At 49.7% G+C, this 14,943-nt stretch overlaps 2 protein-coding genes across 2 annotated transcripts in view; both read left to right on the forward strand.

The window, feature by feature from the left end:
• Positions 1–14,943, forward strand: part of LOC309543493 (rho-related GTP-binding protein RhoG-like) — a 71,946-nt gene that overhangs the window by 23,579 nt on the left and 33,424 nt on the right. The gene's annotated exons all lie outside the window — the stretch shown is intronic.
• On the forward strand, positions 8,014–8,714 carry LOC309543496 (rho-related GTP-binding protein RhoG-like). The gene has a single exon (XM_082275973.1). It carries the CDS (start codon positions 8,032–8,034, stop codon positions 8,590–8,592), a length of 561 nt encoding a protein of 186 aa, XP_082132099.1. The 5' UTR covers positions 8,014–8,031; the 3' UTR covers positions 8,593–8,714.

Below are 14,943 nucleotides of genomic sequence, written 5' to 3' on the forward strand. Positions count from 1 at the left end.
CGAATCCGCCGCTGGGACCACCCCTATCGAAAAGCCAACCGTCCACCGTTTAAAAAAATACCAGGGTTATGGCAGCTATCTGCTGCTATAACACCGGTATTTAGGTTTAAACGGAGGACGTATATAAACCTTTTTGGACTTGGACATGGTGGCTGTATGAAGGGTGACAGGTACTCGGGTACTTTGCTGGGCAGGTGACAGGCAGGTGACAGGTACTCTGGTACTGATGAGTAGTACTGATACTGATAGGTGATACTGATTCTGTACTGATGGGTACGGATGATCAGTACTGATACTGATAGGTGATAGGTACTGATGGGTACTGATGAGTAGTGATGGGTACTGATGAGCAGGTGGCAAGTACTCGGGTACTTCAGGTGTCAGGTACTCTGATGAGCAGGTGGAAGGTACTCGGGTACTCTGATGGGTAGGTGACAGGTACTCGGGTACTCTGATGGGTAGGTGACAGGTACTCGGGTACTCCGATGGGTAGGTGACAGGTACTAGGGTACTCTGATGGGTAGGTAACAGGTACTCGGGTACTCCAATGATGGGTACTCGGGTACTCCGATGACGGGTACTCCGGTGACAGGTACTCAAAGTACCCGAGTACCTGTCATCAGAGTACCCGTCATCAGAGTACCCGAATACCTGTCACCAGCCCATCAGAGTACCCGAGTACCCGTCATCAGAGTACCCGAATACCTGTCACCAGCCCATCAGAGTACCCGAGTACCTGTCATCAGAGTACCCGAGTACCTGTCACCAGTCCATCAGAGTACCTGAGTACCTGATGGGCTGGTGACAGGTACTCGGGTACTTTGATGGGCTAGTGACAGGTACTATGATGGGCTAGTGACAGGTACTCGGGTACTTTGATGGGCTAGTGACAGGTACTATGATGGGCTAGTGACAGGTACTATGATGGGCTAGTGACAGGTACTATGATGGGCTAGTGACAGGTACTCGGGTACTATGATGGGCTAGTGACAGGTACTCGGGTACTTTGATGGGTTAGTGACAGGTCCTCTTTATTGGGGGGGGCAATCAGTGTGTTTGGGGTGCACTGTACTTGGTAACTAGCTGTTACCACACTCCCTTCCTGACACAGGATCAGTGTGTGAGGAGGAGAACACGGTGACAGCTAGTTACCGTGTTCTCTGTTGACATTTGTGACCGGCTGTGATTGGACACAGCCGGTCACGTGGTAAAGAGCCAATTTCATTGGCTCTTTACCTAGATCGGGGATGGGCTCTGTCCGAGGGACGGGGGGCGCGCATTGAGAGGGAATGAGCGGCTCACGCTGGAGCCGCTCAAGTGATCAGCTGTGATTGACACAGCCGATCACGTGGTAAACAGACATAGTCATTGGCTGTTTACCTTGATCGGGGTTGGGCTCAGTCCGAGGGACTTTGACTTTGAAGTCATGGTACAGGCATGGCATAGGTGATGGCACAGATATGGTATAGGCATGTCACAGATATGGTATAGGCATGTCACAGGTCATGGTACAGGAGATGGTATATGCCCCCTTTCAATGCAGAGACCAGCGTGCGTGCCCCCTTCAATGCAGAGACCAGCGTGCGTGCCCCCTTCAATGCAGAGATCAGCGTGCGTGCCCCCTTCAATGCAATGAACACTGTGCTGTGCCCCCACAATGCAGATTTCAGCGTGTGTGCCCCCTTCAATGCAACTGTGCTGTGCCCCCTTCAATGCAATAAACACTGTGCTGTGCCCCCTTCAATGCAATAAACACTGTGCTGTGCCCCCTTCAATGCAATAAACATTGTGCTGTGCCCCCTTCAATGCAATGAACAATGTGCTGTGCCCCCTTCAGTGCAATAAACACTGTGCTGTGCCCCTTCAATGCAATGAACACTGTGCTGTGCCCCCACAATGCAGAGTTCAGCGTGCGTGCCCCCTTCAATGCAACTGTGCTGTGCCCCCTTCAATGCAATGAACAATGTTCCGTGCCCCCATCAATGCAGAGTTCAGCGTGCGAGCCCCTTTCAATGCAGAGTGCCACAGCATTGTCCCCAATCACTGCAGAGCGCCACAGCATTGTCCCCAATGATTGCAGAGTGTGCCACAGCATTGTCCCCCAATGATTGCAGAGCGCCACAGCATTGTCCCTAATGATTGCAGAGTGCCCACAGCATTGTCCCCCAATGATTGCAGAGTGTGCCACAGCATTGTCCCCCAATGATTGCAGAGTGCCACAGCATTGTCCCCCAATGATTGCAGAGTGCCCACAGCATTGTACCCCAATGATTGCAGAGCGCCACAGCATTGTCCCCAATGATTGCAGAGTGCCACAGCATTGTCCCCCAATGATTGCAGAGTGTGCCACAGCATTGTCCCCAATGATTGCAGAGTGCCCACAGCATTGTCCCCCGATGATTGCAGAGTGCCACAGCATTGTCCCCCAATGATTGCAGAGTGCCCACAGCATTGTACCCCAATGATTGCAGAGTGCCAACAGCATTGTACCCCAATGATTGCAGAGCGCCACAGCATTGTCCCCAATGATTGCAGAGTGCCACAGCATTGTCCCCCAATGATTGCAGAGTGTGCCACAGCATTGTCCCCAATGATTGCAGAGTGCCCACAGCATTGTCCCCCGATGATTGCAGAGTGCCACAGCATTGTCCCCCAATGATTGCAGAGTGCCCACAGCATTGTCCCCAATGATTGCAGAGTGTGCCACAGCATTGTCCCCCAATGATTGCAGAGTGCCCACAGCATTGTACCCAGTGATTGCAGAGTGCCACAGCATTGTCCCTAATGATTGCAGAGTGCCCACAGCATTGTACCCAGTGATTGCAGAGTGCCACAGCATTGTCCCTAATGATTGCAGAGTGCCACAGCATTGTCCCCAGTGATTGCAGAGTGCCACAGCATTGTCCCTAATGATTGCAGAGTGCCCACAGCATTGTCCCCCGATGATTGCAGAGTGCCACAGCATTGTCCCCCAATGATTGCAGAGTGCCCACAGCATTGTCCCCCAATGATTGCAGAGTGCCCACAGCATTGTACCCCAATGATTGCAGAGTGCCACAGCATTGTCCCCCAATGATTGCAGAGCGCCACAGCATTGTCCCCAATGATTGCAGAGTGCCCACAGCATTGTCCCCAATGATTTCAGAGTGCCCACAGCATTGTCCCCCAATGATTGCAGAGTGCCACAGCATTGTCCCCCAATGATTGCGGAGTGCCCACAGCATTGTACCCCAATGATTGCAGAGTGCCACAGCATTGTACCCCAATGATTGCAGAGTGCCACAGCATTGTACCCCAATGATTGCAGAGTGCCAACAGCATTGTCCCCCAATGATTGCAGAGTGCCCACAGCATTGTACCCCAATGATTGCAGAGTGCCACAGCATTGTCCCCAATGATTGCAGAGTGCCCACAGCATTGTACCCCAATGATTGCAGAGTGCCACAGCATTGTACCCCAATGATTGCAGAGTGCCCACAGCATTGTACCCCAATGATTGCAGAGTGCCCACAGCATTGTCCCCAATGATTTCAGAGTGCCCACAGCATTGTCCCCCAATGATTGCAGAGTGCCCACAGCATTGTACCCCAATGATTGCAGAGTGCCACAGCATTGTACCCCAATGATTGCAGAGTACCCACAGCATTGTCCCCAATGATTGCAGAGTGCCCACAGCATTGTCCCCAATGATTGCAGAGCGCCACAGCATTGTCCCCAATCAATGCAGAGACCAGCGTGCGTGCTCTCTTCAATCCAATGAACTTACCTGGCGGCGGCTCGGCTCCCGGCGGCGGCTTCTCCCCTCCTCGATACTTCGTCCTCTTCTGCGGCGGCGGGAAGGTGAGCGGCTTCTCCCTCTCGTCCTCTCCTCTTCTCTGCGGCGGGCGTCGGGAACCAGTGGGAAGGTGACCGGCGCCGGCTTCTCCTCTCCTCGAGACTCCTCTCTGTGGCGGCGGAAGGGGGACCGGGCGGTGACGGTGAGTGACTGATGCCGCCCCCATCAGGCTGGAGACTGGACCAATCACAGCCAGGATATCACGAAAGTGGGGGTGTCATAGCGCTATGACCTGCGCCCAGGTTACGCCCCCAGAAGGCAGCCAATCGGCGCCTCTTCTGGGTCGTAAACCCCACCCCCCCCCCCCCCAGCCAACACATACGCCGGCGAACGCGATTTTTTTTTAAACTTTATTGTTCTTTTTGTAATTTTTTCTTTCTTTTTTTTAGGGGGGGGTGGCGCCTTGGCGCCCCCTATGCACAGGCCGCCACTGGTGGCCACGTGTCTTATTGTATCTCCTTTCTCTGAATAGTTTGTTCCTTATGCTAGGGTCACCAGTACAGTATTTGTACATTGATATCATATCCCCCCTCAATCGTCTCTTCTCCAGAGAGAATAGGTTCAGTGCTTGTAGTCTTTCCTCATAGCTGATGTCCTCCATTCCCCTAATTATTTTTGTTGTCCTTCTCTGGACTCTCTCCAGTTCCAGCACATCTGGAATATAACTGTATACTGTATCCATATCCTTTCCTGCTTCTACTAAATGTGTAATAATCAGAATATATATCGGTAAATCGTGTATTCCTGATCAATATATATGCTGTATTAGTAATATATACTCATTAGACGGCGTTACCAGATGATATATAATAGAAATATCAGATGGCCCCGCCTCCACCACGGGGAAATGGACATTCCCACCACAAATTAGGAATAAGAAGAATTCTCCTATAGGATACACTTGGTGGTTAGAAGAGGTAATTCTTATCTGCCTCCATCAATGGACAGAAGTTCCACCTTCTGGGCGGGGCTTATTATCATTTTTATGAGTTTCTTGTCCGAGAACGGTTTATAGGAGAACCCAGACACACCTTCACCACATAAACTTCCTCCATCGTACTTCATCATACTTCACACCCTCCTCATCACACCTCATACTCTGATACTGGAAGGACGCAATCTCCTCCTTACCCAGCCGCCGTCTTAGGGAACTCTGCTAACGACCATTGTGGGCCAGCCGCCATTTTGGAGGGTAAATATGTTTTATTGATTTTTATTGATATGTCGAATATTGGATGCTCAGAATATTTAGATTTTATTCCCCAGATGTAACAACCATCCGAGATTTTTCCTGAATTTTATTTTTGTTTTTATAAATTTTACCATCTTTGTTTGGCGCTCTATTAGCGAATCAGTGTTCCGTGTTACGTAGTTTGACTCTCACTCCAACCGCAGAGGAGTGACTGCTGGCTGCGCAAATCGCAGATGCTTTTGTCTGATAATGAATTCTTTATTAGATGGTTTTTACTTATTCTGGGAGAAATGAATCCTTTAATTTCCTTTATATTGCTGAACAAAACCTAATAATTAGTGTTATAATTAAGTTTGTATTTTATGTAAGATTTGGTTTTTATGTCACCCGTATCCAACTATTAATTGTGAATAAATATAAATTCCCTGTTTAGTCTGTATTCATATGGATTGGTGTGTGCTGTTAAAAAGAAATTGTATATTTTATATTGTATTGTATATTTACATATATATATACATATAGATTATAATTATCAATCGGGAAATTATTCTCAAACGTATAACACAGAACAGGAAGAGAGGGCTCTGGTGGCCAGAGACCCCCTTACATCAGAGTTCCCCTTTACATCATGGATGGTCTGCAGTGTTCCCCTTTACATCAGAGTCTGCAGAGCTCCCCCTTACACCAGGGCCAAATCCAGCCTCTCTGATGTGGGGGTGCAGTAAAAAACATCACAGAAGCAGAGGATGGGAGGTCAGCAGGGTAGAGGACAGAAGTCAGCAGGGCAGTGTACAGGGGGTCAGTGGGGCAAAGGACTGGGGTCAGCAGAGGCAAGGATAGGGACCAGTGCTGGCAGGGTAGAGGACAGATCACTACTGGCAGGAAAAAGGGCAGGAATCACCACTGGCAAGGCAGAGGACAGGGATCCCCACTGGAGAGGCAGAGGACAGGGATCCCCACTGGAAAGGCAGAGGACAGGGATCCCCACTGGAGAGGCAGAGGACAGATCACTACTGGCAGGAAAAAGGGCAGGAATCACCACTGGCAAGGCAGAGGACAGGGATCCCCACTGGAAAGGCAGAGGACAGGGATCCCCACTGGAGAGGCAGAGGACAGGGATCCCCACTGGAAAGGCAGAGGACAGGGATCCCCACTGGAGAGGCAGAGGACAGATCACTACTGGCAGGAAAAAGGGCAGGAATCACCACTGGCAAGGCAGAGGACAGGGATCCCCACTGGAGAGGCAGAGGACAGGGATCCCCACTGGAGAGGCAGAGGACAGATCACTACTGGCAGGAAAAAGGGCAGGAATCACCACTGGCAAGGCAGAGGACAGGGATCCCCACTGGAAAGGCAGAGGACAGGGATCCCCACTGGAGAGGCAGAGGACAGGGATCCCCACTGGAGAGGCAGAAGACAGGAATGCCCACTGGAGAGGAAGAGGACAGATCACTACTGGCAGGAAAAAGGACAGGAATCACCACTGGCAAGGCAGAGGACAGGGATCCCCACTGGAGAGGCAGAGGACAGGGATCCCCACTGGAGAGGCAGAGGACAGAGATCCCCACTGGAGAGGCAGAGGACAGGGATCCCCACTGGAGAGGCAGAGGACAGAGATCCCCACAAGAGAGGCAGAAGACAGAGATCACCACTGGAGAGGCAGAGGACAGGGATCCCCACTGCAGAGGCAAGGGACAGGGATCATCGCTGGAAAGGCAGAGGACAGGAATGCCCACTGGAGAGGCAGAGGACAGAGATCGTCACTGAAGAGGCAGAGGACAGGGATCATCGCTGGAGAGGAAGAGAACAGGGATCACTACTAATAAGGCAGAGGACAGAGATCACCACTGGAAAGGCAAAGGACAGGAATCCCCACTGGGCACACGGCAGAGCTCCTTTCCCATCCTAGCACAGCACACAGCTCCTCCTCCCCACATTATACACAGCTGAGATCACATTCCTTTACACACAGCCACAATCTGCACACTGTGTAGCCGGCTACTGCACTGCCATTCCCACCAGACAATTCCACAGCAACATAGCAGCCAACTACACAGTGTGCAGATTGTGGCTGTGTGTAAAGGAATGTGATCTCAGCTGTGTGTAGTCTGGGGGGGAGGAGCTGTGTGTAGTCTGGGGGGATGAGCTGTGTGTTGTGCTGGGATAAGAAAGGACCTTAGTGGCTGGGCAATCATCCAGGGTGGAGGTGGGTTGGTCAGGGGGCATTGTGGGGGCGCAACTGGAATCTGGGAGGGTGCAGCCTACCCTAAACCCCCCCCCCCAAATCTAGCCATGCCTTACACTGTAAGGGGGGACCCTGTGAACTGTGATGTAAAGGAGAACTCTGTGGACTCTGATGTAACGGGGGCTCTGGTGACCAGAGAACCCTTTATATCAGAGTTTCCCTTTACACCAAAGTCCGCAGCACTCCCTCCTACAACAGATGCCACAGATTTCTCCCTAACATCAGAGTCCACAGTGTTCCCCCTTCCATTGGGGGTTGGCACCACTTCACCCCCCATCCCCCTAAACAACCCAGACCACACACCCTAACATGGAGAGGCTGCCTTGCCAGGAGTGACCCCCATCCCAGTAAAGCACCTTGTCCCCATGTTGGTAAGGACAAGGTCCTCATCCCCACCACCCTGACCTGTGGCTTTGGGGGTCTGAGGGCCAGGGGGGGGGGGGGCTTATAGGAATCTATTTAGATGTTGCACTGTTCCATCTACTATATGAAAATCTTCTACAAACTCTGATCTCCCAACTGATTACAGTTACCATACAACTCAATACAAGGAGATCTTCCTGCTGGTGTCCCAGATCATTATAAGGAAGCCAGTTGGTTGTCCATCCCCCACCTAAATGAAATATTGGATTAAGGTAGACTTATCCTTGAGAGGTTTGTTCGATGTTGAAAGGATTTGTTCGATGTTGAAGTTTCGTACACCTGACTTCATTCTTTGTTTTCTTTTCCAGGTTGCTGAGATTGGACAGAACAGAAACCATGGAGAGCATTAAGTGTTTGTTAGTCGGGGACAGAGCTGTAGGGAAATCTTGTCTCACCATCCGTTACAAAACCAACACCTTCCCTGATTACATCCCCACACTGTGTGAAGACATCAGTGAGCGGATTACAGTGGATGGAAGAACCGTGACCCTAAACATGTGGGACACACCCTGTCATGATGAGCAAAAACATTTAAGACCACTGGTTTACCCCCAGACCAATGTTGTCATCATCTGCTTTGACATTGCCAGTCCTCCATCTTACGAGAGTGTACAGCACAACTGGTATCCTGAAGTGCGCCACTATTGTCCTAAAGTTCCCATCCTCCTAGTTGGCACCAAGAAGGATCTAAGAACCAACCCGGATGTCATCAAAAAGCTAAAAGAGCAGAACCAGCTACCGATCACCCACCAACAAGGGGTCAGCTTGTCCAAGCAAATTAAAGCAGTGAAGTACATGGAGTGCTCAGCGCTGAACCAAGAAGGCATCCAAGAAGTTATCTTAGAGTCAGTGAGAGCCGTTCCCAAAGAAAAGAAGTGTCCATGCCTCCTACTGTGAAAAGAAGATGCCTCCAAGATGGTGATCTGGTCACTGGGACCTCCTTGTGTTGATCTCAGATCATGGGACTTTGCCCTGAAGAACCACAACCTACATAGACCTCAAGGACCGATATTACAGACTCTTCTCTCCTTATGTAAAATGTTCATTAGAGCAAAGTAGCCCCAGATGAATATTTCAGACCTCCAGCAATATCTTCAATGGTTTTATCTGTTCCGGTGTTGGGCACAATCTGCTGCCCAGAATATATAATAAATAACCATCATCATATTTCAGAGTGTTAACTCTTGTCTGGCCACTCTCTCACCAGTGCTCCAAGGATTCCATTGTTTCTAGAACTGAGTGTTTTCATGGATATCCCCTCCACCTTCAGCAAGCGTGCCAACGTCTTCAAGGGCCCCAACTTAGCCAGCAGAAGACTAACCTTAAAGACTGAACACAAAGGACCTGCTATTGAGCACAATTTACAGCATATTCATATTTCTCTCGTTCCAGCGGGCTGTGAGAATATACAGTAATGTATTTCTATTGTCCTCCATGATGCTCTCCCTTCCATTTTAGCTCTATACCCAAACATCCCATAATAATTGTTTGTCCAGAATCATAACTGCTGAATATGTGATTAGCTCATTAACTCTCAGAAATGAAGATATAGTCGCAGTTTATGAACTTTGATCCTATTGCCGCATCTCCTGATGATTTTTAGCTGTTGTATTCTGATTGGTTTAACTATGATGAGATAATACACTTGGAGTGATGAACTACGTTTGTCTTGGTGTGGTCGTTACTCCCAGACGGATCTGAACGGATTCTGGTAACACGGTGATTGAATTTGGCTGACCCCGGTGTTATAATAATCTTGCCATCTTAACCACTTTACCACCGGAGGATTTTGCTGTCTTATGTCCAGGCCACTTTTTGCGATTCGGCGCTGTGCGACTTTAACTGACAATTGCGCGGTCGTGTGAAGCTGTACCCAAACGAAGTTTACGCCCTTTTTTCCCCACAAGCAGAGCTTTCTTTTGGTGGTATTTGATAACCTGTGCGATTTTTATTTTTTGCGCTATAAACAAAAAAAGAGCGTAAATTATGAAAAAATAACAATATTTTTCACATTTTTTTTATATGAAATTCCCCAAAAAAATGTAAAAATCAAAATTTTTTTACATTTTTGGCCAATTTGTTTTCTGCTACATATGTTTGGTAAAAAAAAATCGCAAAAAACGTATTTTGATTGGTTTGCGCAAAAGTTATTGCGTTTACTAACTAAGGGAAAGATTTCTGTCATTTTTGGTGGGTTTTTTTTAACGAGTAATGGCGGCGATCTGCGATTTTTTTTGCAGGACTGCGACATTGCGGCGGACAGATCGGACCCCTGACTGACATTTTTGACACTTTGGGGGTACCAGTGACATTACTGCAGTAATCAGTGCTATATATATATATGCACTGTTACTGTAAAAATGACACTGGCAGGAAAGGGGTTAATTTTATTGGAGAGGGAGGGGTTAATGTATGCCTGGTGCTTACTGACGTGTGTGGGGGGAGGTGACTATGTGACACAGGGACAGATCGCAGGTTGAGCTATGCTGAACCCCGCAATCTGACCCTGCCTGTCACTTAGGAGATCCCCCCACTTGTGTTTACACAAGCGGGCGGATCTCCACACTCGATTCCCCGACGATCGGGGAAGAGCAGCAGCGATCACCGCCGCTCCTCCCCTGGCCTGACTCCCGCTGTGACTGAATACAGCGGGAGTGAGCCTCCGGCGGCGTGCGCGCGCTGCCGAGAAAGGGAAATGTCTGGTGACGTCGCCAGACGTTATCGAGCCACTTTGCCGCAGTAGAGCTCTAGTGAGCAGTGCGGAAGTGGTTAAATACAGATATTAGTGGTAGTTTCTAGGCCTAGGTTCCTCCCCATAAGTGTCCTCAGCCCTTACCGGCATTGCTACCATTCTGTTGGTGCCGTATGTTTCTCATTTATTGGGGAGAGCCACAGTTTTTTCCAGTTTGGTTTGAACTTAAAGTAGCACTCTAACCATCTCAAGTGAAGCCTTATTATAGTGTATGCTATGAGGAAATCCTTGTCTTATACTCTGCTTGTCTGAACATTAATTGGCCACAGCGTCTCGAGTCTCATTTCAGGGTGATCCTAAGATATTATCTCAAATGATTATCCTCTACCTATTGACATGCACACCTGAGGTGTCAGTGGTGCTGAGGTCTTTGCCAAGGTCAAGGTAAGAACAGAGGACCAGACATAACCCGAGGATCCTTCGGGGGTAGAGTTACACTGATATGCAGCAAAGCCTGATATACCCCCCCCCCCCCCCCCTTTGGGTTTCTGCAGAGCTTTACAATTGCACCATTTCTGGTCCATGTTGCCCTCATTGAGGAATTGTTCATGTAACAGATCCCCAATACTTGGACCAAGTATTTCTGTCTTAGGTCCCCAGAATCTCCAGTGATGCAGTCCTGGCCCCTCAATACCCCCCAAACATCAGCCTCCAGCTCAATGAAGGGTAAAACAAATGACACTTTATTCAACAACTCACTTCCAATATATATCCAATAATTAACATACCTGGCCATCTGGACAGACACAGGTGAATGAGACTGCAGCATTACCATAATTAATTCAACAAACCACAAACCCAAAACATAGCCGAATATGAATTCCTAGAAGTGTGAACACACCTCACCTCTAACAGATGACAGTAGAAGACATCGGCTCTCAGACTGCCTCTCTCCATATACAACACACCTTATTATACTGTCAATACACATCCCCACAGTAGATAATAGCTGAATTTGACGTCATTAGCATCTCTTTAGTCTCTCAAAGTTTGGAGAAGTCCTCTGCTGTAATATGCAGCCCTAGGCCTGTAACATTGATCCCAGTCTGAGTCTGTATCTTGGGGTGACATGGACCTGAGTCCAAAGCAACACTACTCCCATTGTCCCCCAGCATATACCCCCACACAGAGGTGCAATCCCCTACAAGCCAGGGCCCATAGTCCGTGGGCAGGAGGCTGGCCTCCACACTCCTCCAGTAGCCCGTGGTGAACGTCCCAGCAAATGGGCGTTCGTCACAGTTCACGTCATGTCTTCCTTTGAATTATTATGTACGGGAAAAGGTTTTGTTTGACCCACTTCATCAATATTATTAGTTATGTGCCATCAGCTCAGATCTCAACCCAGGTGACTTCATGAATGGGAGGTCAAAGAAAAGTTGGCTTTGTGTTAGTCTGGTAAGATCCTCTAGTGTCCCCCACAACTGTAATGAATGTGTCCTACCATCTAGTAGCCGGTCTCCCCCCTTCGCTGGATCCTTCCATCTTCCCTCTCCAGTCATCTCTCTCTTCTGACCGTCTGACCAGAATAGGACTTCATCATTTGGGCTTCCAGTGATGTAACCGGTTTAGTCTCTGTTAGTTCTATGGGCAATCCACGACACACATAAAATCCTTCTCCAGCACCAAAGATGGAAGGAGTGTATCTTCTTTCTCTCCTGTTTCCGCAGTGTCCGGCTTTCACATCCGTAACTGACACCAGAGACAATGAGTGTGTAGGTAGGTGGCCTGCTGTGTATTCAGATAGCACTCAGCTGCCCAGGTCATGAGAAAGAGTTCATATTTTTCTGCCTTTCTCCCGGTGTGTGAGCGGGCTTTCTCTGGGGTCCAGCCTCCCTCCCGTGTTCTATAGAAGGGAAGAGGTCCAGATCCGGGGGGGATCCTGCGGGAGCTCCAGGGAACACGTGGGGAAACACGTGGGTAACGTAGGCTAGACCTGGTGCACTCTGGAACGCTGGAAGAAACTCGAAACTCGAAACATGGACTTCTCTGTTGGAGCACTGCCAAGGTTGGACTTCCCTCTAAGAGACTTCACCTGTGCAGGTAAACCGGGGCAGCCATGTAACGGAACCCCAACCCACACTGTACTTGTGGACTTCCGTCAGTATACCCCCCACCCCCCCTTACATTCATTACTCCACCACCCCTTACATTTATTACCCCCCACCCCTTACATTCATTACCCCCACCGCCCCTTACATTCATCATTCCCACCACCCCTTGCATTCATTACCTGTGCAGGTAACCCGGGGCAGCCATGTAACGGAACCCCAACCCACATTGTACTTGTGGACTTCCGTCAGTATATGGCTTCCTCCCAGTCCTGAACATAGATATCAGATTTTCCCAGCCCCCCCCCCCCATACAAAGCTAGCCAACAACTTAGCTAGTACTGGAATCTTCTCCATTATTGAACAGTTTCACACTCAATTTATACACACATGAGGACATCCCCCTCCTGATCAGATTATCACACACAGGTCAGGGGTTGCCTGATTACATTATCATATGCAGATGAAATTGTATACAGAAATATAATTAACCTGAACTAATTATCTAGCCATCTGGACAGAAACAATGTGTGAGTTCATTAACATTTAACAATGGGACAGACAGGCTTAACAGAATCCACATCACACCTCAATACACAGACAATAGGGAGAGCCTGTCTCTGACGTTGAAGTACAATACACATTATCATAAGTGTAAACGCAGACCCGATTTGAAGCAATCCAAACCATTAATCATCTGTCTTTAACTTCCAGTGACAGTGAGTACCGTCACATATCTTCCCCCCAAAGGTAGACTAACCAGGTACCAGACCTCCAATCAATCTGTGCCTGAGTTAGTTGGGTAACAAGTCCCAAAGAGTCCATCCATCATGGCAGCTTCCCTGACAAAGTTCCACATAGTTTGTAAGTTTGTCCCGGCAGGGCGCATGGAGCTCTCATAGCCGATCAGTCTGTGGAAGTCTGGTTTGGGCAGGCCAGACTGGGCTTCTTGGTCACCCTGTGTCCCTAAAAGACACAGGGTGACTTACACATAAGAGGGGCCTAGGGGGCTGAGAGAAGAACTTTCCAACCTCTCTAAGGTAAGCTATATTCCACAGGCCCCCACAACCAAAGTGACTCCCACCAAAAGCCATATTCAGGTTCAGTTAGGGAAGAGACGTTACTGCATGATATACATGCCAAAAGTTCAGTAAAGTTGTTTCTCCCCCCCGTAAGGCCGGGTCTAAGGTTACTGAGGGGGGCAGATGGGATCACTGCTTGCAGGGCAGAGGAAAGGGATCACCACTGAAGAGGCAGAGGACAGAGATCCCCACTGGAGAGGCAGAGGACAGGGATCCCCACTGGAGATGTAGAGGACAGGGATCACCACTGAAGAGGCAGAGGACAGGAATCACCACTGGAGAGTCAGAGGACAGGGATCCCCACTGGAGAGGCAGAGGACAGGGATCACCACTGGAGAGGCAGAGGACAGGGATCACCTTTAGAGAGGCAGAGGACAGGGATCACCACCGTTACGTAGAAGGACAGGGATCACCGCAGGCGAGGCAGAGGACAGAGACCACCACTGAAGAGGCGGAGGATAGAGATCCCCACTGGAGAGGCAGAGGACAGGGATCACCACTGAAGAGGCAGAGGAGAGAGATCACCACTGGAGAGTCAGAGGACAGGGATCCCCACTGGAGAGGCAGAGGACAGGGATCACCACTGGAGAGGCAGAGGACAGGGATCACCACTGGAGAGGCAGAGGACAGGGATCACCACTGTAGAGGCAGAGGGCAGAGATCACCACTGAAGAGGCAGAGGACAGAGATCACCACTGGAGAGGCAGAGGACAGGGATCACCACTGGAGAGGCAGAGGACAGGGATCACCACTGGAGAGGCAGAGGACAGGGATCACCACTGAAGAGGCAGGGGACAGAGATCACCACTGGAGAGGCCGAGGACAGGGATCACCACTGGAGAGGTAGAGGACAGGGATCCCCACTGGAGAGGCAGAGGACAGGGATCACCACTGAAGAGACAGAGGACAGGGATCACCACTGGAGAGGCAGAGGACAGGGATCACCACTGAAGAGGCAGAGGACAGAGATCACCACTGAAGAGGCAGAGGACAGGGATCACCACTGAAGAGGCAAAGGACAGGGATCCCCACTGGAGAGGCAGAGGACAGGGATCACCACTGAAGAGACAGAGGACAGGGATCACCACTGGAGAGGCAGAGGACAGGGATCACCACTGAAGAGGCAGAGGACAGAGATCACCACTGGAGAGGTAGAGGACAGGGATCACCGTTAGAGAGGCAGAGGACAGGGATCACCACCGTTACGAAGAGGACAGGGATCACTGTTAGAGAGGAAGAGGACAGGGATCACTGTTAGAGAGGAAGAGGACAGGGATCACCACTGGAGAGGCAGAGTACAGGGATCACTGTTAGAGAGGAACAGGACAGGGATCACAGCTGGAGAGGCAGAGGACAGGGATCACAG

The sequence above is a fragment of the Pelophylax lessonae genome (assembly GCF_965119305.1).
Source record: "Pelophylax lessonae genome assembly, contig: HAP1_SCAFFOLD_108, whole genome shotgun sequence".
NCBI lineage: Eukaryota > Metazoa > Chordata > Amphibia > Anura > Ranidae > Pelophylax > Pelophylax lessonae.